The sequence below is a fragment of the Macrotis lagotis genome, chromosome 1 (assembly GCF_037893015.1).
Source record: "Macrotis lagotis isolate mMagLag1 chromosome 1, bilby.v1.9.chrom.fasta, whole genome shotgun sequence".
NCBI lineage: Eukaryota > Metazoa > Chordata > Mammalia > Peramelemorphia > Peramelidae > Macrotis > Macrotis lagotis.
The window spans coordinates 931,484,793-931,507,149 of NC_133658.1; the positions used below are offsets into that span (position 1 = coordinate 931,484,793).

The 22,357-nt window shown below is 40.8% G+C and overlaps 1 protein-coding gene across 3 annotated transcripts; it reads right to left on the reverse strand.

Annotated features, from left to right (window-relative positions):
• Positions 1 to 318: 318 nt before the first annotated feature.
• Positions 319 to 21,707, reverse strand: LOC141511998 (uncharacterized). 3 transcript variants are annotated; one of them, XM_074220932.1, is made up of 5 exons: positions 21,611 to 21,707; positions 21,214 to 21,312; positions 13,841 to 13,967; positions 13,382 to 13,465; positions 319 to 10,020 (listed from the first exon to the last, which is right to left on the reverse strand). In XM_074220932.1, exons 3-5 carry the CDS (start codon positions 13,962 to 13,964, stop codon positions 7,745 to 7,747), a joined length of 2,484 nt encoding a protein of 827 aa, XP_074077033.1. In that variant the 5' UTR covers positions 13,965 to 13,967; positions 21,214 to 21,312; positions 21,611 to 21,707; the 3' UTR covers positions 319 to 7,744. The 3 variants fall into 3 exon arrangements, with proteins under 3 accessions (XP_074077033.1, XP_074077039.1, XP_074077042.1); XM_074220938.1 differs by lacking the exon at positions 21,214 to 21,312 and having other exon boundaries at positions 21,611 to 21,667; XM_074220941.1 differs by lacking the exons at positions 13,382 to 13,465; positions 13,841 to 13,967; positions 21,214 to 21,312; positions 21,611 to 21,707 and adding an exon at positions 10,532 to 13,374.
• Positions 21,708 to 22,357: the final 650 nt, after the last annotated feature.

The following is a 22,357-nucleotide window of genomic DNA, read 5'->3' on the forward strand; positions in this document are numbered from 1 at the left end:
AACCAAGAGAACCATGTCCATAGTCACACACTGTGAGTTGAACAACTACGCTCCTCTCAGCAGGTCAGAGCTAGGTCAGCCTTGGAGACCCGCTATGGACAATGCCTTCCATATCCAGGAGAAAAAATCAACAAAAACCTTATAGAATCTGAATGGATACTATGGTCACTCTTTTTAAACTTCTTTTGTTTTTTCTTCCCTAGCCCATGTTTTCTTTCTTTTCGCCTAGTCCTAATTCCTCATACAGAGAATGACTAAAATCTTAATATATTAAACACAAACATAGACAGCTTTTACCAGACTGTGTTCACTATCGTGGGGAGGGGGGTGGGAGAGTAATTAACTTAGGGAGCTTGATTTCTATCTAGGAAGAAAAAGTGACCTGATACAGCCTAATATTCTCTAAAATGAATTAATTTTCTATCACAGTTCGGGTATGAGGAAACTATTACTGTTTTCACATAGCCCACTCAGGGAAGGTGGTCCTAGTCCCAAGGTTCCATCTCAGGGACCCATCTGGTCCTTTCCCCTAAAAAGATCCGCATTTTTGACTCCTGACTCCTCCCAGTCCTCCAAACTACCTCAAGGCTCCTATTTCCACAACCCAGTGATTACCTTGGAGAGCTCCCCAACTATTCCTTCATACAACCTCCCTCCCGTAGCCTGGGATCAAGACCCTCCTCCTTCTTAGTAGAAAGAATGCCATGAAATCCTTTGGGCAGCAGACTAAGGGGAAGGCCCGGGAATTTGAGGGTAAACTGAGGTTCCCTATGGTATCATTTATAGTTCCAAATTCAGAATGGATGGGGCTGTTTCTCCCAACCTGAATGATGATGAATTATCATTTCAAGCAACTTGTTTCCTTATTAGAATTTTCTAATTCTGATGTTTGACACTGTTTGGAAGGTCAGAGCTTAACGAAATAATTAAGATTTGATAAGGTGATATTTTTAAAAACTATAAGAATCATAAGAGTAATTAGATCAAAATCATGCTGTTGGGTCTCTGAATACACACAGCCCATCAAATTGGTAGATGCATGACAATTTTCTATGTATGATTATTTGGAAATGCCTTGAATTGAACTGATGTCAATTGACTGGCAATCACTTTAGTTCACATTTTAAATCCAAAATACCATTTATCTTATTTTAACATGTTTATATTAGTATTTTTAGGAAACTACTATATATGCAATGTTGTGTGATCCCTAGTTATAAGAATGTCAAAAACATGGGGTTAAAACAAATCTAAAAGAAAAATGTAGTTCATGCAAGTTTTATTCTCTGAGTTTGACCAAACAAAGCCACACAGGTAAGGGAGATCATTCCATGATGATCACAAACAAAGCAAGGTGCTTCCTATACCATTTGGGAAATCAGAAAAATCATTAATGTGGGAAATGGACTGTGATTATATTTATTCCCGAGTGTTAAAAGAGCTTTTATTAATAAACTTTTCTAGGGGCAGCTAGGTGGCTCAGGGGATTGAGCACCTGCCCTGGAATCAGGAGGACCTGAGTTCAAATTCTGTATCACAGACATACATAATAATTACCTAGCTGTGTGACTTTGGGCAAATCATTTAACCCCACTGCCTTGGAGAAAAAAAATTAACTTTTCTGGAGAAAAGGGCCATTCCTTTTAGGGAGAAAGGCAGAGAATTGTAAGTGTCCAGTTCTATATGCAGTTTGAAAGGGTTGTTCCTCGACTTGGTGTCCACCATTGGTCAGAGTTACAATCTAATCAATTCTGACCCCCATACCATTCTCTAGTAATGTTTTCCTCCCTCAGGTCATTATACTAAAGAGCACAGGGGAGTGAACGGTAATGTGTATGAACTTCACTGAGCAGGCCCATTTACAGAGGGCAGGGACCCTAGGCCAATCCTGGACTAGTTGAAGCTCTTTCTTGACCTCCCTCAGGGTAAGGAGGCTTAATGTCAGAACTCACTCAGCTCAATGACTGGTCAGTCATTTCTTTTGTCTTACACTCAAGTACCTGCAGGTAGTCACCCCCAGCCACAGGGGAAAGGCAGTCTTTGTAATATATAGCATTGGAAAAAGATGGTCCTCTTTGATATCAAATAAAGAATGGCCTCCAAACAAGTTTACTCTTATGGATATTTTGTTGCCTCACCTTGTTGCTGTTGTGAAAACTATAATTTCTCATAACTATATTGTGATATATTAATTCAGTTTTGAGATTACTAGGCCTCATATCAGGTCCCCTTGCCTTACTAGTTTAAGCCCCTGGTGTGTTGCTCACAATATGTATTCCCAGGAAGAGATGAGAAGAATTCAGAAATACAAAATTGATAATCTTTGTAGATTGGGTTCATTTAGAGATATTGAACAAATTTTTGTGCATGGGCCATTAAGGATATTAAGGATTTTTTCCCCTATTTTCAGACTTCTGTGTGACCATGAAGGATTCACAGAAGTTTGGCGAGCAAAGAGCATGAATTAAAAACTTCACACATTCTAGATCCTCATAACATTCTTCTCTTGTGTATATTCTCTGATGCTGACCAAGATTGGACTTTCTTGTGAAAGTCTTTGCTTAAAAGGTTTCTCTCCCCCATACATTCTCAGCAAAACATCCAATTTCTGAGGTCCCTGGGGTTTTCTTGGTGTTCGGGGGGGGGGGGAGTTATGCCAAAAACCCTAAAATTTTGAAACACTGGATGAAAGCACACAATCTTTGTTCTATTAAAAATTATCTTTCTCTACACATATGTACTTTAACTTTTTTTTAGATTTTTTTTTTAAGGCAAATGGGGTTAATTTCCTTGCTGAAGGCCACACAGCTAGGAAATTATTAAGTGTCTGAGGCCAGATTTGAACTCAGGTACTCCTGACTTCAGGGCAGGTGCTCTATTCACTGTGCCACCTAGCCGCCCCCATATGTACTTTATTTTAAAAAAAAGTAAAGAAACCTTTCTGGGAGTGTGAAACCCATATTTGAAATGCTTTCGTGTGTGCTCATGTTTGAGTTAGAAGGAATCCTCACATCATGAAACAGTGGTGGTTTGGTGAGATCTTATGAAATCATCAATAATTGATTTCAGAATGAAGAATAGAGGCTGAAAATTTTATTCTGCTATTAACAGTTTTTCAGTTAGAAATTGCAGAAAGATTTCTTTAAAAGTAGGAATACATATATTAGGAGTTAAGGATCTGAATCTGGCTTGATTTAATCAAAAATTTAGTTCCAAAGGGAAAAGTAGCAGGATAACATAAATTAAGAAAGGTATTAAAGCTACATGACCACCTTTTTAATTAGAGGACCATATGTGATTTTCTTTGCTTTAAATTAACTAATTTTGTACAAATGATTTTATATATTACTAAAATATTCTTGTTTAAGAGTAAACATAATACCCCTGCTCCCAAAATAAAGACCTGTATGAGCAATAAAGATAAAAAATTAAAATTAATAATAATTATTATAATTATAGGTGCAGCCAAGTGTTACAGTGGACGGAGCACTGGCCCTGGAGCCAGGAGCACCTGAACCCAAATCTGGACCCAGACACCCAAAATCCAACTATTTGTGTGAGCCTGGGCAAGCCACCCCAACCCCACTGCCCCGTAAAAATTTTAAAAAAGACCCAAAATAAAAGAAATAATAATAGTATGGGTAGCCAGGTGGCGCAGACAGAGCACCAGCCATGGAGCCAGAAGCACTTGGGTTCAAATCTGGCTTCAGACACCCACCAATCACCCAGCTGTGCACCCCCAAGCAAGCCACCCAGACCCATTTACCCTGCAACCCCCCCAAAATAATATTAATAATAATGATAAATGTGCTTCAGTTTGGCATGTGATTTTTATGCATTTCAAGATATATTGTATTAAATAAGTTTTTAAGTTGAAAAATGAATAATTTGGATTATGATATTGTGATGTTCCTAAAGGTTCAAATATTAAGAAGCATCAGTCAGTTATTGGGAATTTTACAATTGTGATATAAACAAATAGACTGAATGAATTAAGGAAAATTGCATTATTGCTTATTGTGAACAGTTTTTTGGCTATAACTTGTGCTTTTCATAAGATTGCTAAGCATAAATAAAACCTTGTAATCATAAAAAAGAATATTTAGAACATATCATAAATCTTTATCAGGAATTTTCTGTGAGTTAATCTGATGGGCATTTAAGAAATTTAGCCATCTGATTTTTGTCATTCTAATTAACTTGATGGCTTAATATGGTGATGTCACTCTTTAAAAATCAATCTTTGAAATGAACTTGATTTAAGGTTGTTGGTCTATAAGAAAAATGGTGAGTAGGTTAATTTGAGCTATTGGAGAATATAGTAGAGGAAATCTGGACAGGAAAAAATGTTTAAATTTTTCCCACTGTATTGACCATGTAGCTTATATTGCTAAAGGTAATATACACGCCTATCCCCTACTCCTTCAGGTTCTTGAGGTGAGCTCAAACAACATTTAGTTTCTTAATTACTACCTCATTCCTGAACTGGAGTCTAACCCTGTTCCAAGTGTATCAGTTGTAAAATACTGGCAAAATCATTGTAAAGGGGAATTATTGTGTAATTTCAATTATCAAACAGGTTCCATTTAAGAATATACTTGTACAAGTTAAGGTGGAAGAAAGGCAGCAAATTTTTAAGTGCTTATCAAAAAAACTATATGACCAAAGAAAAAATTCTATTTGAGTAAATCCTAAGGCCTTGGTAAACTTTTGTCATTTGTGATAAGATATTAAAAATACATTTTATACCAATTTATGCTTGATGTCTTCAAATTTTAAGATTTTGGCTTTAAGACTGACTAAAAGATGTATCAGTCTAAAATTTCTCAACTTATTGCCAGTTTAAATATCTAGAATATGTATTGCTGTTCAAAAAGTCAGAAAAAGATGCTTTTGTTTTATACTTCTATAAGCTCAAATAAATTTTCAAATTTGTAAGTTAATTTATTGCCATAATGTGATATTCCTTATAGTTGTACAGAAGTCTCTATTTTTTCAAGGTTATTGATTGTGAAACAATTATCTATTAGATTAATAGTAAAAGCATTTAAAGTTTGCACGCAGAAAAGATTTTGTTGCTTTAATCTAAATTTATTCCATGCTACATATAAGTTACATGACTGTTATGAGATCACCATGCATAAGAATAAGTTGCTAAAAAAAAAAAATCACACTATCATTTTATGATTGGTCTAAGAATTGGTATGATTTTGGTAATACATTATAACAGTTAGCTTTACATTGAAAAATGTTAGTCGCATTTCTGTGATAATCAAAAAATAATGATAATGTTCTCAGCCTTATATAGGAGCTGGGGTTATTCAACTTTAAAACAATTTATGTTTGGGGTTTTTTAAGTAATCATTTATTTCCATTTTCAGCAAAGATATCTAGAATTGCCATTGTATAAACTATTCTTATACATTTCAAATTTAGATGATCTGTAAAAATATATGCAAGTGTATAAGAATCAACATTTAAAAGAATTCCAGAAGAAGTGGTGTGTTGATTAAGTTTATTCAGATATGGATAAACAGTGACTGGAAAATTGGTTTTATAAAATGTTTCTGCATGATAAATATTTGCAAGTCTTGCTAGAAAATCTCCTGTGCAACATGGATTAAAATTTTATGAATTTTTCATGTGATTATTTTTTTCCCAGTTTTTTGACATGTTTGGGGTTTGTTACAGGGATACAGGGTTAAGTGACTTGCCCAATGTCACACAGCTAGGTAATTGTTAAGTACCTGAGGTCTTATTTAAACTTAGGTCCTCGAGGTGGCTAGGTAGCACAGTGGATAAAGCACTGGCGCTGGAGTCAGGAGTACCTGGGTTCAAATCCTGTCCCAGACACTTAATAATTACCTAGCTCTGTGGCCTTGGGCAAGCCACTTAACCCCAGTGCCTTGCAAAAAAAAAAAAAACCCTAAAAAAATAAATAAATAAACTCAGGTCCTCCTGACTCCAAGGCTGGTGCTCTATCCACTGTGCCACCTAGCTGACCCTGTTTTTATTCTTAACAATGAAATCCCTGACGTTTTATGATACTTTAGATAATAAATTTAGAGCTGAAACTGTCTGATTGTAGGAAGTTGATGTTAAAGACATCACGGGATTGAAAAATGGCCTTCTATCTGGAGTCAAAGGTATCAAAGAAAGGCTAGTAGATCACAGCAGCCAGAAAACCCAATAGGGGTTGAACACTGCAGATCAAAGGCTCATTGGGATAAGATTTCAAAGGGTCATTTTTCAACAAGTCCTGAGATTGAACTTTCTGACTCAGTTTCCTTAATATGTAACATTGGGATAGTGTCTCACCTCAGATATAAAGTCTGACTTGAGGCATTTGACTGGCTACAGGACCTCTGTCTGGAACAACCATTTAAATGCTGTAGGGAACATGTTCATTTATGTCCCTAAACTTTGTGGCAAATTGCTATTATGTCAGGTGATCCATGTAAAAACTGCATATAGAAATTAAAGTCATCTAAATTCTTATAGCCAGCGAGATGTGACATATAACCAGCTGACGTGAGATTTGGGTATCACTTTTGCAGGGGAATCTTCATTTTTATGGAAGTTTATTTTCTTAAGGATAATAGCATCCTGCAAATTGGAAACAATAGAAATAAAATTGCAAATATATGTTTGTATATGAATTTTCTGTGAATGTCAATAAGAAAATTGGCAAACCAAACTGCAAATCATCATGATCTAAAGGGTTCCAAAGTTTCATTTTCTAGCAATTAAAAGAATTGGTTTTGACTTGCTTACAATATTTTCTAAAGATTTTTTTTTTATCAGAAAGGATAATCTCTACTAGTAACAGGGATTAAAGAAATCTCTGAAACACCAGATGGGTCCAGATGAAGTGGACCTAAATTTTTCCCTTTGCTGTTTTGTACTTCACAACTGACTAGATTATTTAAACAAAAGGGAATTGACCTCTTTTTATCTCTGAAATTTGCCTTTTATTTAATGCAATGCAATTGTATTACCCACTTTATGTATTGTTTTAGACCTTTACATTACCTGGTCATGTTTGACAAAACTAGGTCCCAATAATGTCACCTCCCTCCTATATGCCCATCATCTTCCTAAATCTTTGACTGATCTACAGATAATAGTAAAGGTTATTTGATGAAAACAAGGGAATGCCCAAGTCTGATACACTTTAATTCTATATTTCTTTATTGCTTTCTTTTTTTTTATTGAAATAACTATAAAGATTACACTGGTGTTTTAGAAACCAGTTTTGAAAAGCTGTTAAACTTCTATCTCCAGGCCTGGGTGCCAAAGCTGTTTCAGAAATTAGAATCACTTCAGTTACCTCATTTGAAAATAAAATATCTATAAACCTTGGCTGACTATGATTGTTAACCAAATGGTCTCTTAGAGGAATAGGGAGAGAAGAAGTTACGTTCAAGGAAACCTTAGTTCAGAAATACTACTTAGTTTCAGAAATACTACTATTTTTACTTAGCTCAGTTAAGCTTCTGGCAGCTAGAAGTTCCATTCTCTGGGGGTTAGGGTGATGTGTTGAGTTTAGGTTGGCTTTCAGGTACTGCTCAATTCCAAAGAAATACAGGTAAGTACTCAATAGTAGCAGGTTGAGGGAAAGAAACTGATTTCTTTTGTTTTAGGTCCTCAGACCCTAGCATATAGTAGGTGCTTTACAAAGTCTTGTGGAGTGTCATTGAATGGAAGTAGCACAACGAAGAGGTGACAGAAGTTCTGTTGCAAATTAGATCTCTGTCAGTTCTCTAAGTTCAGCAAGTTTCTCTCCAGTGTGGATTTTCTGATGCTGAACAAAACTGGAGTCAGAAAAGAAAGTCTTTCCACACTGATTACATACATAAGCTTTGTTCCCAGTGTGGATTCTCTGATGCACAGCAAGATGGGAGCTCTGTCTAAAAGTCTTTCCACACTGATTACATTCATAAGGCTTCACCCCGGTGTGGATTCTTTGATGTGCATTAAGACCAGAACCCAATCTAAAACTCTTTCCACACTGATTACATTCGTATGGTTTCTCCCCAGTGTGGATTCTCTGATGTACAGTGAGAATGGAGCGATTAATGAAAGTTTTCCCACACTGATTACATCCATAAGGTTTCTCCCCAGTATGGATTCTCTGATGCACAGCAAGACTGGAGGCACGAATGAAAGTCTTTCCACACTGATTACATTTATAAGGTTTGTCTCCGGTATGAATTCTCTGATGTCTACCACGACTGGAAGCACGATTAAAAGTCTTTCCACACAAATTGCATTCATAAGTTTTCTCTCCAGTGTGGAGGCTCTGATGTGCAGCAAGACTGGAGCTCTGACTGAAAGTCTTCCCACACTGATTACATTCATAATGTTTCTCTAAAGTGTGGATTCTCTGGTGTACAATAAGATGGTATCTCTCTCTGAAAGTCTTTCCGCACTGCTTACATTCAAAAGGTTTGTACCCAGTATGGATTCTCCGATGTACAGCAAGACTAGAGGTCTGTCTGAAAGTCTTTCCACACTGCTTACATTCATAAGGTTTCTCCCCAGTGTGGATTCTCTTATGAACAGCAAGACCAGAGCTATTAGTGAAAGTTTTCCCACACTGTTTACATTCATAACGTTTCTCCCCAGTATGGATTCTCTGATGTTTATTAAGGATATATCTCTCTCTGAAAGTCTTTCCGCACAGATTGCATTCAAAAGGTTTGTACCCAGTATGGATTCTCTTATGTATAGCAAGACCGGTGCTCTGTATGAAAGTTTTTCCACACTGATTACATTTGTAAGGTTTTTCCCCAGTGTGAATTCTTTGATGTACAGTAACACTGGAGCTATTAGTGAAAGTTTTCCCACAATGACTACATTTATAAGGTTTCTCCCCAGTATGGATTCTCTGATGTACTGCAAGACCGGATTTCTCTCTGAAACTCTTATTACACAAGTTACATTCATAAGGTCTCTCTCCATTGTGGATTCTCTGATGTACAGCAAGACTGGAGACACGAATGAAAGTCTTTCCACACTGCTTACATTCATAAGGCTTGTCTCCAGTGTGGATTCTCTGATGTACAGCAAGACTAGAGACACTAATTAAAGTCTTTCCACACTGATTACATTCATAAGGCTTCTCCCCAGTGTGGATTCTCTGATGTACAGCAAGCATGGAGACACGAATGAAAGTTTTTCCACACTGAATACATTCATAAGGTTTTTCCCCAGTGTGTATTCTCTGATGTGCTGCAAGATTGGAGCTCTGTGTGAAAGTCTTTCCACACTGATTACATCTGTAAGGTCTCTCCCCAGTATGGGTCCTCTGATGTATAGTAAGACTGGAGCTATTACTGAATGCTTTCCCACACTGAATACATTGATAAGGTTTCTCCCCAGTGTGGATTCTCAGATGTGCAGCAAGACCGGAGCCACGAAGGAAAGTCTTCCCACACTGATTACATTCATAAGGTTTCTCCCCAGTGTGGATTCTCTGATGTATAGTAAGACTGGAGCACTGTGTAAAAGTCTTTCCACAATGATTACATGCAAAAGGTTTGACCCCAGTATGGATTCTCTGATGTACAGTAAGACTGGACTTATTAATGAATGTCTTCCCACACTGCTTACATTTATAAGGTTTCTCCCCAGTGTCAATTCTCTGATGTTTAGCAAGACTGGAGCTCTTTGCACCCGGATTACACATATAACGTTTCTCTGTAGTATCATTTCTCTGATGTACAGCAAAGTTGATGCATTTTGCAAAAGTCTTTCCATGTGGATTATATTCAGAAGTTTTTTCCCTAGTGTGGAATCTCCCATGTTTAGCGAAGTTATCCTCTGTATGGAAAATTTTTCCACACTGATTGCATTCATATGGCTTCTCTACAGGGGGAATTCTCTCATATATAGTACAGATTTCTCTCCAAGTGTATTCATAGGAAATGCCATCCATGAATCTTTGCTTGTGGGTTTTTTCCTCTAAAAGCCTCATCTCTTCAGTTTTCTCTTTGACTTCACATCTGATCTCTCCTTCTAAGGGAAGACATATCAAACAGACATACACAGCCACATATACAACTATATATATAATTATATTCCCTCCCCTCCACTGGCAGAATGCTAACTAATTTTTGTTCTGGAAACTAAAATGGTCAGAATCAATCATTAGAAAAAGTCATCAGCTCACATTAGATCACCTGATGAGTCACAATCACATTGAATCCAAAACACAAATCTATTCTGACAGAGACAGGACTAGAATTCTCATTACATTCACAACTCAGGCCATTAGTTCAGATTGACTGAGTGACTTCACCCAAACATCAGAAGCTGTAAATGTATGAAAATACGTCTCTCATAAATGAACTTGAGTCTAACATCTTTTGGGTGGACTACAAATTCGGGATACATCTCAGCTGGGCCTTCCTTTTCGATAGGCAATCTTTTGATATCTCCCTGACTAACTTCCTAGGACACTTAGCAAAGCAATTTCTTTTTTTTTTTCAATTTTACACATTTAAGGAAATGGGGTTAAGTAACTTACCCAAGGTTACACAGTTAGGCAATTATGAAGTATCTGAGGCCTGATTTGAACTCAGGTCCTCGTCTCCAGGGCTGGTGCTCTATCCACTGCCCCACCTAGTCGCCACCAAAGCAGCTTTACAAGGAAGTAGACAACATGTCTCCATGGGAGTCCTCACAAAGCCACTGAAGATTCAAGACAGTGATCCAAAGGGTTTGTGATGAAAATCTGTTACTGGCATCTTAAGCAGCAAAGAAAGACCCAAACACATTTTTTCCTTTCTGATAGCAAGTATGGTTTCCACCACAACAAGATTCTGTCTGCCGTGATTCCAAGTCATTACCATGAGGTCTATGAAGCTCTTGGGGATAAAAAAGCGATGATATCATAGACTACGTGAGACTAAGTACATCACAGTCTTTTTTACCTGACATCAAATTAACTCCAAACTTCATCTGCAAAATCACACTGACATGCACAGAGCCTCCTTACTGGGAGCCTAATTCACTTCTACTGCTCTTTGTCTCCCAGCAGTCTCTCCAAGGAATTATCTGGCCATGAAGATTAACCATTCAGTAGTTTCAGTAAGAGTGTGGCTGGATTACCAGCAGGAGAAAAGAGAAACTGAAGGCTGAAAAAATTCTATCTTTACAGGGAAAATAACAACAAAGCAAGATGTAAAATTGACCTTCCAGTTCATTTAGCTTTATCAATACACAACTTGTCCAGGGCCAAGATGAAAGCCTTGTATATACTAACCAGCAATTCATTGCATTGACTGGAAAGGGAGCTAAAAACAAAATAAAAAAAGATGCATTTCCATTCTGTAGCAAAATCTTGTACAATTTTTTTCCACTTTCATGGCAAGCATAAATAAACTTTTTTCAGTGTTCTCTTAAAAAACTGGAATACCAATGGTACTACAATAAATAACATGCTGCACCTCAATTAAAGAACACCCAAATTTTCTAATCCGTGACCTTGATGTAAGACCTCTGTTATTCCAAATTTATTCTTCCAAGCCATATAGGCATAAGACTGCCATGTAACTCCTACTTTTATTATGAGAATTCAATGAGATAATATTTATAAAATGCATGGTATATTTCCTTCCTATGTAAATGCCAACTAGTTGGTACAATGGATAGAGCACCAGGTCTGAAGTCAAGAAGACTTATCTTCCATACATCAAATATGGCCTTCCAACCTTAATCCAACCTTGTGATCCCAAAATAAGTCTCTTAACCCTTTTCAATAACTCATCTGTAAAATAAACTGGAAAGGAAGTGGCAAACCACTCCAGTGTCTTTGTCAACATCTCTAAATGGGGTCACAAAGTACAAGAAATGACTAGAAATTGAGCGACAATAAAAGGTGTGTGCCGTTACTATTTTCCTTCTGTTGATTTCTGTTCTTTGCTCCCCAATACTGCTCACCAAAACTATTATTATAGAGACTCCTCTTTCCTTATGTCCCTGTTGAACTAAAAGCATTTGTAACTGGATCAGCTAAGTGTGAGGGTCATGATCTACTGCTTCTTCTCATACCATCTCCATGCTTGTATACCAAACCGTGAACTCAGAGAGAGTAGCAGTTGATCGGCTTTTTCCTTCCTTTGCATGATCACGGAGAGCACAATGTTTAAAAGATAGAAGGTGCTTAATCAATGATTGATGAAAACCCCACACTCTTGTTCAATCTCTGCCTATTATTCCCTTCCCTATTTGTCAAAGGCAAGTTCTGCCTTCAGTAATCTATCTACTCCTTTCTAACCCCTAATCAGCTTTCAAACCTAGACCCAGAACTAAGGACCAGAGATTTCTGTGTAGGCTTCTATAGAGTTTCATATTATGGATAATCTGGGTATCTCTCCCTACCATGCCACCTCCCAAAACCAAGGCATGGTTCACCTGGAAGAACCTGGGCAATGATTCTAAAAGGAAAGAGCCTAGAGTTGCTGATTTGTAAAAAACTTAGCCTTAGATGATTTCTAAATATGGCAGCCCCCTTCACACAGAGAAAATCATGAAACCTTTTTTGGCTGGATTCACTACTAATTGAGGTTATACGTCTCAGCCACCTTCTGGGAAAGTAATCTCCCTTTATGACTCCCCCAGGACACTTAGCAAAGCAGATTTTCAAGATCCTTTCAATTGACCCACCACTCTTCCTTCTGGCTAACTTGCACCCCTCTTCCTTTCTCCATATATTATCAACTGAGAACCTGGTTTCCATAATTCACTGAAAAACAGGACCTCCTTTCTCTTCCATGAAGGGCACACTCGACCTCCTAACTCCGAGATTTTTTCGCCCTTTCCCTGTTGCTTAGGATGCTTGCGAAGGTTTTTCCAAAGCCCCAGTTACAACCCAACTTCTACAATCATTCTATTCCAGTCTTCTTTAATTTTAAGACATTCCCTCTTTTGAGAAGTTCCAATTTATCCTGTCCATACTAGAGTTTTACAGAGATTTATGGGTTTGCTACCCCTCCAGACTGAGTGCCATGACAGCAGGGGAAGATTCCAGCATTTCCTTACATCGCTAGTGCTTAGGGCTTGGCAAAGAACAGGCACTGAAATGTTTCTTCATTCAAAGACCTAAATATACTGTGTAGCCTAAGACTTCCAATGATTTTTTATAGATTCGTGGAATAATCAATGGAAAGGAACTGAAAGGTTAAAATGCATCCCCTCCTTTTATCAAATAGGAAAACTCAAGCAGGGACTTGCCCAGGAAGTCAATGCCAAAAGAAAATATGAAAAAGAACTCCAAAGCAAATTTTCCTGCCCACCAAAGCTAGCACTTGCTTAACTACAACACAACGAAGCCTCTAGTAAACACACCTCTCATTTATCTGCTTTCACCACTCACCTAGGCAGGAGTTCCTTGGGACTTGCTGTTCCAGCACCCAAGGTGCTCCCCGTGCCTTCACATCATCTCTGGGAACTGGAAGCCCTGGACATGAGGAAGCATTTGAAGAAAAATTTGTAATGTAGTTCTCTTTAGGAAAAAGCTCACATGGATACTGAAACAGGTATCTGGTTCTCCTCCCTGGTGCTGATAAACCAAGTAGTAATTAGACTAAACAACCTCTGAAATTAGTTCCACAACTGAGATGCTTCTACCCTGATTTGAACTTTAACCTGAAGCTACCTAGTTTCAGAAGCAACAAAGGAAATGCTCAGGTTCCTTTTATAGGACAAGGGACATCAAGAGGGGCTTCTCTCTTAGACACAGGAGAACAGTATTTTCCTCTTTCTACTAACTGACAAATGCTCCAGACTGCATTCTAGAGAATGGAGGCTCACTTAGGAGGGGAAACATCCTTACCCACAGCAACTAGGTTCCACACATTCTCCAACATGACCTGTCTGTACAACTCCTTCTGAGGATGCTCCAAGAGACCCCATTCCTCCTGGGTGAAATCCACAGTCACATCCTTGAATGTCACCATCTCCTAAAGTATCAAAAGTATAGGATGGAGAGTTACAGGACACATCAGTATTCCCCTTGTCTAAAAATCATCAATTTAGGAGGAACCTGAAGCACAGAGAAGGGATTTCAATGTGGGTCACACCCTTGAAGAGTGTCAAAGTCAACACTTGAAATCATGGGCAAGAACAGCCTAATGATTAATTGGCAAAAAGAGCTGAGAAATGTCTTCCTTTGGAATCATGGAGAATTGATGTGTTCCATCTCTGAAATAGGTTTACTTGTGGGGGGGAAGGAAAAAAAATGACACAATATAAGTAATATCACATAAAGAAACATCTTTGAAAAATTTTTGAAAAGTTGGCAAACACAACATATTCTGGGGGTGAGTGGAGTTTTATATGATTTCTTAGGAGATAATGAAGTCAATGAAAAGATTTAGTTTGTTTTTGAATGGCAGAAATATTTTCCCTCAATAAACAGGTGCAAAGGATTGTAGAGATTCTATTTAGCAGAATCTAGACAGCACTGAGTGATATGAGGTGGTTCCAAGGCAAGTGAATGTGAGCAATCTGGTTCTTTCATGGATGGCCTGAGGTCATTTTATATACTTTGTTATAAAGGAAGAAGAGTTGGAATGATGGAAAAGAAAAGCTTGCTTCATTAATTAAAAGAGTAATTTGTAATTATCTTGTTTGAGCAAATTCACCCAAAAAAATCTGGTCAGTTTCTTTATGAGAAATACAGGTTCTCAACATTTCCCTAGAAGGATAGGACCTTGGGAGAAGAGCCAAGAGAATGAATTAATAGGCAACTGATAGACCACATACAGAAGTTGGCCACATCTAAAATACCCTGATACTTGGGAGGGATCATCTCTATTGCTCAAGTACTATATGTCTGCATATGGGCTTAGAAAGGATAATCTTCCATTTCCATCAGAAAGATAGGATTCACTTTATCAGGGATTCAGATGTTTGAGAACCATTCCTCATCTATCCATAAAATTAACCTTTCCTTGTCATTATTATGACTTATCTTCTAAAAATTCTGCCCAGAAAACCTGTAAAGACTTACATGAACTGATGCATCACCAAGTGAACAGAACCAGGAGAATGTTACACACATTAGCAGCAAAAAAGTAAAAGCTGTGAATGGGCGAGCTATTGTCAGCAACACACTGACCAAAGACTAATCCAAAGGACTGATGAGGTGTAGCATTTGCCTCTAGAGAAAGAGATGATGATGTCTGAATGCATGCTATACAAATACATGAAGCATGGCATTTTCACTTTTTTTCATTTGTGTCTGCTCATACAAAATGACTAACATGGAAATGTTTCATGTGACTGCATAATCTATATCTGATTGCTCACTGTCAGTGAGCAGAAGGGGTAGGGAAGAAAGGACAGAATTTGGAACTGCATATGAAAAAAGGTAAAAAGTTTTAATATAATGAGAAAATAAAATATATTTAATTCATTTAAAATTAAAATCTGATTTATGGCATATTTGTAATCATGAATTCATCGTCCATTTCCAAATTTATTTCATTATTTTACTTTTGAGCAAATGAGGAATTTATTGCTTTGGTTCACTTTTTGAGATTCCCAAGAATTGTCAAAGAATTCCTTTCTGAGTCACTCTTCATTGTATGGGATTCAGTGTGGGTTTTCAGTGAAAGAAGACAGTTGTTTTATTAGAAGTTCAATGAACTCTGAGAGGCTACTCCTAAACTCTTACTGCTACTGACTTGAAGTTTTGTCTCAATTTCTATATTGGAACCTAGAACACTGTAAGAGAGAGAAAACGACTGAACTTAATCCCCACATGAGCTTCATCTCTAAATCAAAGCAGCTTTTTACTTTCTCACAGAGACTACAGAATATGATTACTGATATGATTACAAATAATTCCCTCACTAACCAAATTATGTAGCCAATATTTTAGAAAGCTAAATAAAATGACAGTAAAATTCATTTGGAAAAACCAAAGATTCACAATATCAAGAGAAATGATGAAACACAGTGAGAACAAAGCAGGGGCAACAACAGCAGACCTCAATTGCATTCTAAAGCAGCAGTTCCTTGAGACCATCTGGCACTGGAAAATAGAGAAAAATCAACTGAAAAGGGAAATAGATCCACCAAAGATCAAAAATTCAAAGAATGACAACTAAACCTAAACGCTGTACATAGAGGAAGGTCAAAGAAAAACCAGAATAAGGAAAGAAAAAATATTATACAGTTTTATGTTAAAGAAACAGGGATTCCTTCCAAAACAGTTCAACTATCATAATATTGCCATAGAAACACTAAGTAGAAGAAAAATAGTTGAATTCTAGGCCTTTCTGTAGTAGACTACATGATAGAGAATGCTGGTTTCATTATTCCGAGGAAATATTTTTTTGTAATAGGATTTGCCACTCTCTCTCTGAGAAAAAGTCCTAAAATTTTCCTCCCATATTCCAGATCTTGAATTGTTTACACCCAACCACTGTCTGGGTCACATAAATATAGATACCCTGACCCCAGGAGGATTCTACAAGGACATGGAAAGAGAGATAGGAGCCAAATGTGATAACCCTTAGATCTTTACTTTCCAAAACGTAAATGTAATTGTAAAAATAAAATATCTTAAGTATGAGAATTGATCTCAGTCTCTCATAGAGAGAACCAGAGCAGATTTTTGAATTCTCAGGACGACCTTTGTCTAATTGTTGACACATCTGGGAAAGCCAAATTAGCCAATCAACTTTGAGGCTGTTTCACAAAAAGTCAATCTTCAAATGTATAATTGGAGAGGTACAGACCTTGAGGAGGAGACAAGATAACATTCAGACTTATAAGCTTACAGAGTTGGAGAAGATAATTTTTTGTAGAAATAGAACATTAAATCTCACCTTCACAAGAGATACTACTCATCATTCTTTTTTTTTTAGGTTTTTTTTCATGGCAAACAGGGTTCAGTGGCTTGCCCAAGGCCACAGAGCTAGATAACTATTAAGTGTCTAAGACCGGATTTGAACCCAGGTACTCCTGACTCCAGGGCTGGTGCTTTATCCACTACGTCACCTAGCCGCCCCACTACTCATCATTCTAAGGAAAGCTCTGTTTATTCCCATTCTCCCTAGTGTTTTTATAAGGACAAGGTATTGTATTTTGTCAAAGGCTCTTTCAGCATCTTTTTCGATAATCATAGGCTTTGGTAAGTTTTCCTTTTGATATGGTCAATTGTGTTAATTGACCAACAAAGTGTCTCAGGTTGGTCATCCTTGGGGCCTCAATAGCTCAGATTGAATGACAACAGCAATTGCTTCTCCATTGGTCAGAATCACTGAGGATCTTCCTCCACAGACTAATTTTCTTTAAACTCACCTAAAGAGGCTCTTCTTTGCTACATTTCTTTCATAACTGTCTAGATCACTGAGAAATCTGGAGGGTCTTAGCTTCCCAGTTTAACTTTTATTTTGCCAAAGAAAAAGGTGTCTATTGATCTCTTTGCCTCACCTTTCTTACCTGTACTTTATCACTGGATAAGCATTGTCTCCAGCAAACTGTGACTTGGGGGAAACCTAGGGTTAAAAAGACCAAGGTCTAACACTGCACCCAGGGTCATTTCCTGTCCATATCTGGCCACTAGACCCAGATGATGCTGAAAAAGAAAGTGTTGCTTGTAACTGTGCAAGGCACCCCTCCTGGAAATCCAATTCACTTGCATGGCCTAGCATCACCTCCCTGATATCCTAGTCTTCTGTTAACAAAGGCAATTTATACATTTGTCAAGATTTTGTCATTTTACTTAATTGGTTGAATTCATTGATCATGGAATTGGACAAGAAAACTCCTTATAATTACTTTAATTTCAAAAACCTTAGAGGCATAGTCACCCACTTTGTTTTACGTAGTAGAGATTTTGATGAATTCATTGAACTGCTGGAAAGGACCTTGCTCCCCAGTAAGAAATTAGGAAATCCCTGCCCCTAAGCACTAGGCTCTGAAGCAGGACCCTCATCTTTATGTGCCTGATTAATTCACCTTTGCACTTTGAGCTACTGCCCCACATCTTTATGACCCTGATTACTTAACCCTACATCTACATTTGGAGAAAGTCTGAGGCTGAATTCTTTACAGAGAACATGTTTCCTAAGCCTCAACAATCTGGTTTTCTTCTCTAACTCAAATACATGTCACTGGACAATGGAGGTATCAATGTGGATTATGTTAGCTAGTTCAGAAGAAGCCTTCCCAAAACATTTACATACTGTTACAATTTTTAAAAAGCCTCCAAGTTTCCAAGTGCATTTTTTTCCTTACATAGTCCATTTGACTATAGCTTCAGAAGTAATTTCATTCCATCTTTTCATAATTGTTCTACTGGAAACCTTGTCTCTTGTCTTTGCTATACTATCTCTTCAATCTCTTCTCAATGAATACAAGATCTGGAAATTGTCCTAAAGTAATAAAATATAATGCTTTCATTTTTTGAGGTAAAGAAACTGAACCCCGAAAGAATAGTCTCTTTTCCATCTACTCTTTAATTTCCTTTTCATTTTTAAACTCCATTTCAGAAGAGAAAACTAAAAAACTGCAACAATCCAGATGCAGAAGTGGTTTTCAAATCCGTATTCTTGCTTTTACCTTAAATAAATTTCCCCCAAAAAACTTAGCACAGATTACTATTTAAATTCCTTGATATTTTAATATTCTCATTAATGGGGAAACTTTTTCATATCCCTGAAAATCTCTGGGTTAAAAGCTGTAGAGGGGGCAACCTGAGTTCAATTCTGCCTTCAAACACTTGACATTTAAACTGTGTGATCTTGGGGAATTCATTTAACCCCACTGCCTTACCAAAAAAGAAAATGCTGCGTGGAATTCAGTCCTAATTGATTGAACCCCTTTATCTTTCTCATTCTGATGAACAACAGCTGATTCTATCCCTCTTTCTGCCTCCAGGTTCTACCTCCTGGACTAGTCATCCACTAGAACAGGGACCTTGGGAGATCATAGAGATCCAAAGACCTCAATGAACAAGAGGAGGTGACCTCGAAAACATCTGAATTTAGGAATCATCCTTGTTCTGAGATAAATGATCTCATTCTTATCTCAAGTCTTATTTTGGTCCTTGCATCTCCCAGAAGACTTGACCTAAGGGAGTTAATCCTAAAACAGGTAAGTAATGAAGGGGGAAAGGGCACTCGGTAAAGATACCAGCCTCACTTTCATCTCCAGAGCCATGCCGGTGAGTGGGGGGGACCTGATCTGCATCAGGAAGATTGGCAACGTCCCTGGATGCAATGAAAGACCTGAGACTTTTAAAGCTAGATTTTTCCAAGGTCACAGTAGTATAGATAAGAGATAGAGATGAGGGAAAGAGGTGAAGAATGACCACTTTTGCTTTGTCAAAAAAAAAAAATTAAGGGGTGACTAGGTGGCTCATTGGATAGAGCACTGACCCTGGAGGCAGGAGGACCTGAGTTCAAATTTGACCTCAGACAGTTAATAATTACCTGTGTGGACTTCGGCAAGCCACTTAAGCCCATTGCCTTGCAAAAAAAAGAAAATTAAACTTGGAGGATAATATTCTCAGGTTTGTCAGTGATTAAGGCAGGGAAAGACCAGCGGCCAAGAAGAGCCTCATTAGCAGAGTGAAAAACCATCAAACTGGGAGGGGAAGATGATCTGAGATTCTGGCCAGAGGAGAAACTACTATTTCCCTTCACTCTAAGCTAATTGGGGCCCAACCATGGCCAAGTGGGCACAACCTAGAACCCACAGCTGAACAACAAGAAGGGGAGTGATTGAGGAGCTCTATGGGCAGATCGCTGTGGATTTACATGAAGGGAAGAAAAGAGAAGGGAGGGACATGAAAGCTTTTGTTGCTGAGAGGATGTAGACCGGTGACCCTAACCCCCATTTTTTTTATGAAAGATCCTGGAGGAATAGTGCTTCTCCAGATCATTTGACAGATGAGTAAACTGGGGTAAACAGGGGTAGAAGAGGGCCATGTTCATACAGCTCCTAAGAATCCAAGTAAGCATCTGCCCTCAGATGACTCTGACTCTAGGCCTGGCATCCTATCCAGACCACGTACCTTGCTGTCCCACTGGTTGCATAAAAATTAGAAAGGTTTCAGGCTAAATTGGGGGGGGGGGGGCTTCGAGAGCACCTTAGTGAGTGAGGGAATTTATCAGTTTGAATTCTTCTCTTGTGAGATGTTGAGAAATTGATATTTGTCCTTCCTTCTGTAAGAAGACCATGATGTCATGGAGGTGATGCCCATGACAAGCAAGGGGGGAGCAGCTATGCCAAGTCACCAAACACACTCTCTACCCTGGAGACCACCTGTTATCTTCAATTGTTAAAAACTATCTTTGGCATTTTGCAATTATATTCTCTCTAATGTTTGCTTCCATCCTTTGTGGCCTGATTCTTCCCTGAGAATATGATCAATGACAATCTCTGTCCATCATGACTGCAGATCTAAAGCCTGGGAGGGAGGGTAGGTGGGGAGGCAGAGAAACTGTAGAACTCAAACCCTTGCAACAAAAAGAGGATGAAAATGGAACACCAATTTAGAATGGCGGCCAGTCTGTCCGGCCCCCTCGGCCGCCCCCGGGCAGGCCCCTGCCATTGCCTACAAGAGGACCAAGTTGGGGACACCCGTCTCAGGTGCCTCAGGGGACCCCGTGGGGGGCAGTGGCCAGGCCCGACGCCCCTTCCATTCTCCCTACATCTCCCCCCTCTTCTCCGCCCCCGAGCCGACCCTGCCCAGGACCCCTTCACCTGTGTCTCCCAAGGGCTCCCGGGCCCGGGGAGTCGGGGCTCCTCACCAGGCCTCTGGTCTTCCTTCAGGCTCCGGCTCCCCGCCGACAGAGGGGGGTCCCCGGAGCCCCCCCTCTCCAACACCCTCCCCGCCCCCCGGAGCCGCTGCCGGGGTCTCTGCCCCGCAGATTGGGGGCTCCCCGGGCCGGGGCCCCCCCTGGGGCCGCTGAAGGCTCTGCCAGCCCGACACGCAGCGGGGCCCTTCCGAGTCTTCCCGGCCGGGTCCGGGGCGCCTGCGGGGCTCTGTCCCCCAACCCCCGTGACAAGGGGACCCGAACCCTCACAGGCACGGGGGGGCCTGGGCCCCAGCACCCCCATACACCCCCGTCCCTGCAGCTGCGGGTGGGGGGCCCCCGGGGCAGGGCCGGAGGCCCCAGGCGCCCCGGCCGCAGTCTGAACCCCAGAAGCAGGGGGCCGGGCCCGGGGGGGGGCCCCCGCACTCACCTGGGCCGGGGCGCCGCGCGGCTCCTGGGCTGGGCAGGCACAAGGGTCCCGGGGCGGGACGGACGGGGGGGTCCATGGTCTTGGGGTGCGGGAGGCGGCCTGGGGGGGAGGGAGGGGTCAGGGAGGCCCCGGCGGGAGCCCCGCCCCTGCTCCGCGCCCCCTCCCCAGCCTCCCCCGGCCCCGCCAGCGCCCCCGGGGTCTAGAGAGTCGGGGCTCTAGAAGGTTCTAGAGGGAGGGGGCGGGGGCCGGAGGGGGGGCACAGGGAGGAGCGAGCCGGGGACGCGGGGTGGGGCCCGTGAGGCCGGGACCCAGGAGGGGAGGGGGCGCGCCGCGGAGGAGTCCTGGGGGGCAGGAAAGCAGGCGGGGGGCGCAGAGGGCAGGTGACTCTCGCGCCTACCTGGGCGCCCACAGCACGGCGCGGGGTGAAAGCGCAGGGAAAAGGACACAGCGGCTTCTAGAGTTGGCGCGTGGAGCAGAGGACTCTGGGACATCCTCCTCTGCAGCCCCGCCCCCGCCGCTTCCTCCAATCGCCGCCTGGTCCGACACCTCAGATCCCGCCTTCCTCCCCAACGCCCGCCTCCAGGGCGCGCCTCGGCCAATGGGCGGAAGCCTCGGCTGCCCCGACTCCGCCTCGCCCCACGACCCCATCCGGGTCCTCGGCCCCTCCCCTTCCCGTTCCCAGACCTGCCCCAACACAGCAGGGCGCCAGCCTCCACTTCCGGGGAGTGGGGGCCCGGGGGACGCTGGGAGCTGCAGCGGGATTGGCCCCGGCCCCGCCGGGGGAGGATCGGCCCCTGGGGCCGGAAGGGCCTTCCCTGGGGGCAGTGAGGTCAGAGGTCAGGGGCTGCAAGAGAGGGTTCTGGGAACATTCCTCCCTGGCCTTCCGAGGCCAGGCCCAGGGCATGCCGGGAGGGGGCGGGCCGGGCCGGAGGGGGCCGCAGTGCTACTCCATCCCTGTTACCTAATCAGCTGGCCAGGACTCTTGGCATCACTGCCACGTCTTTCAAACCAGACGTGAATATCCTCCTACGGAAGAAGCATGCTCAGTATTCACGCGCAAAATGCCATGTTCCTATTTGTGCGTTAAAACTCCGTGTGTTATTTTTACCATTGCTTCTGTTACTTATTCTCTCCATTATACTTT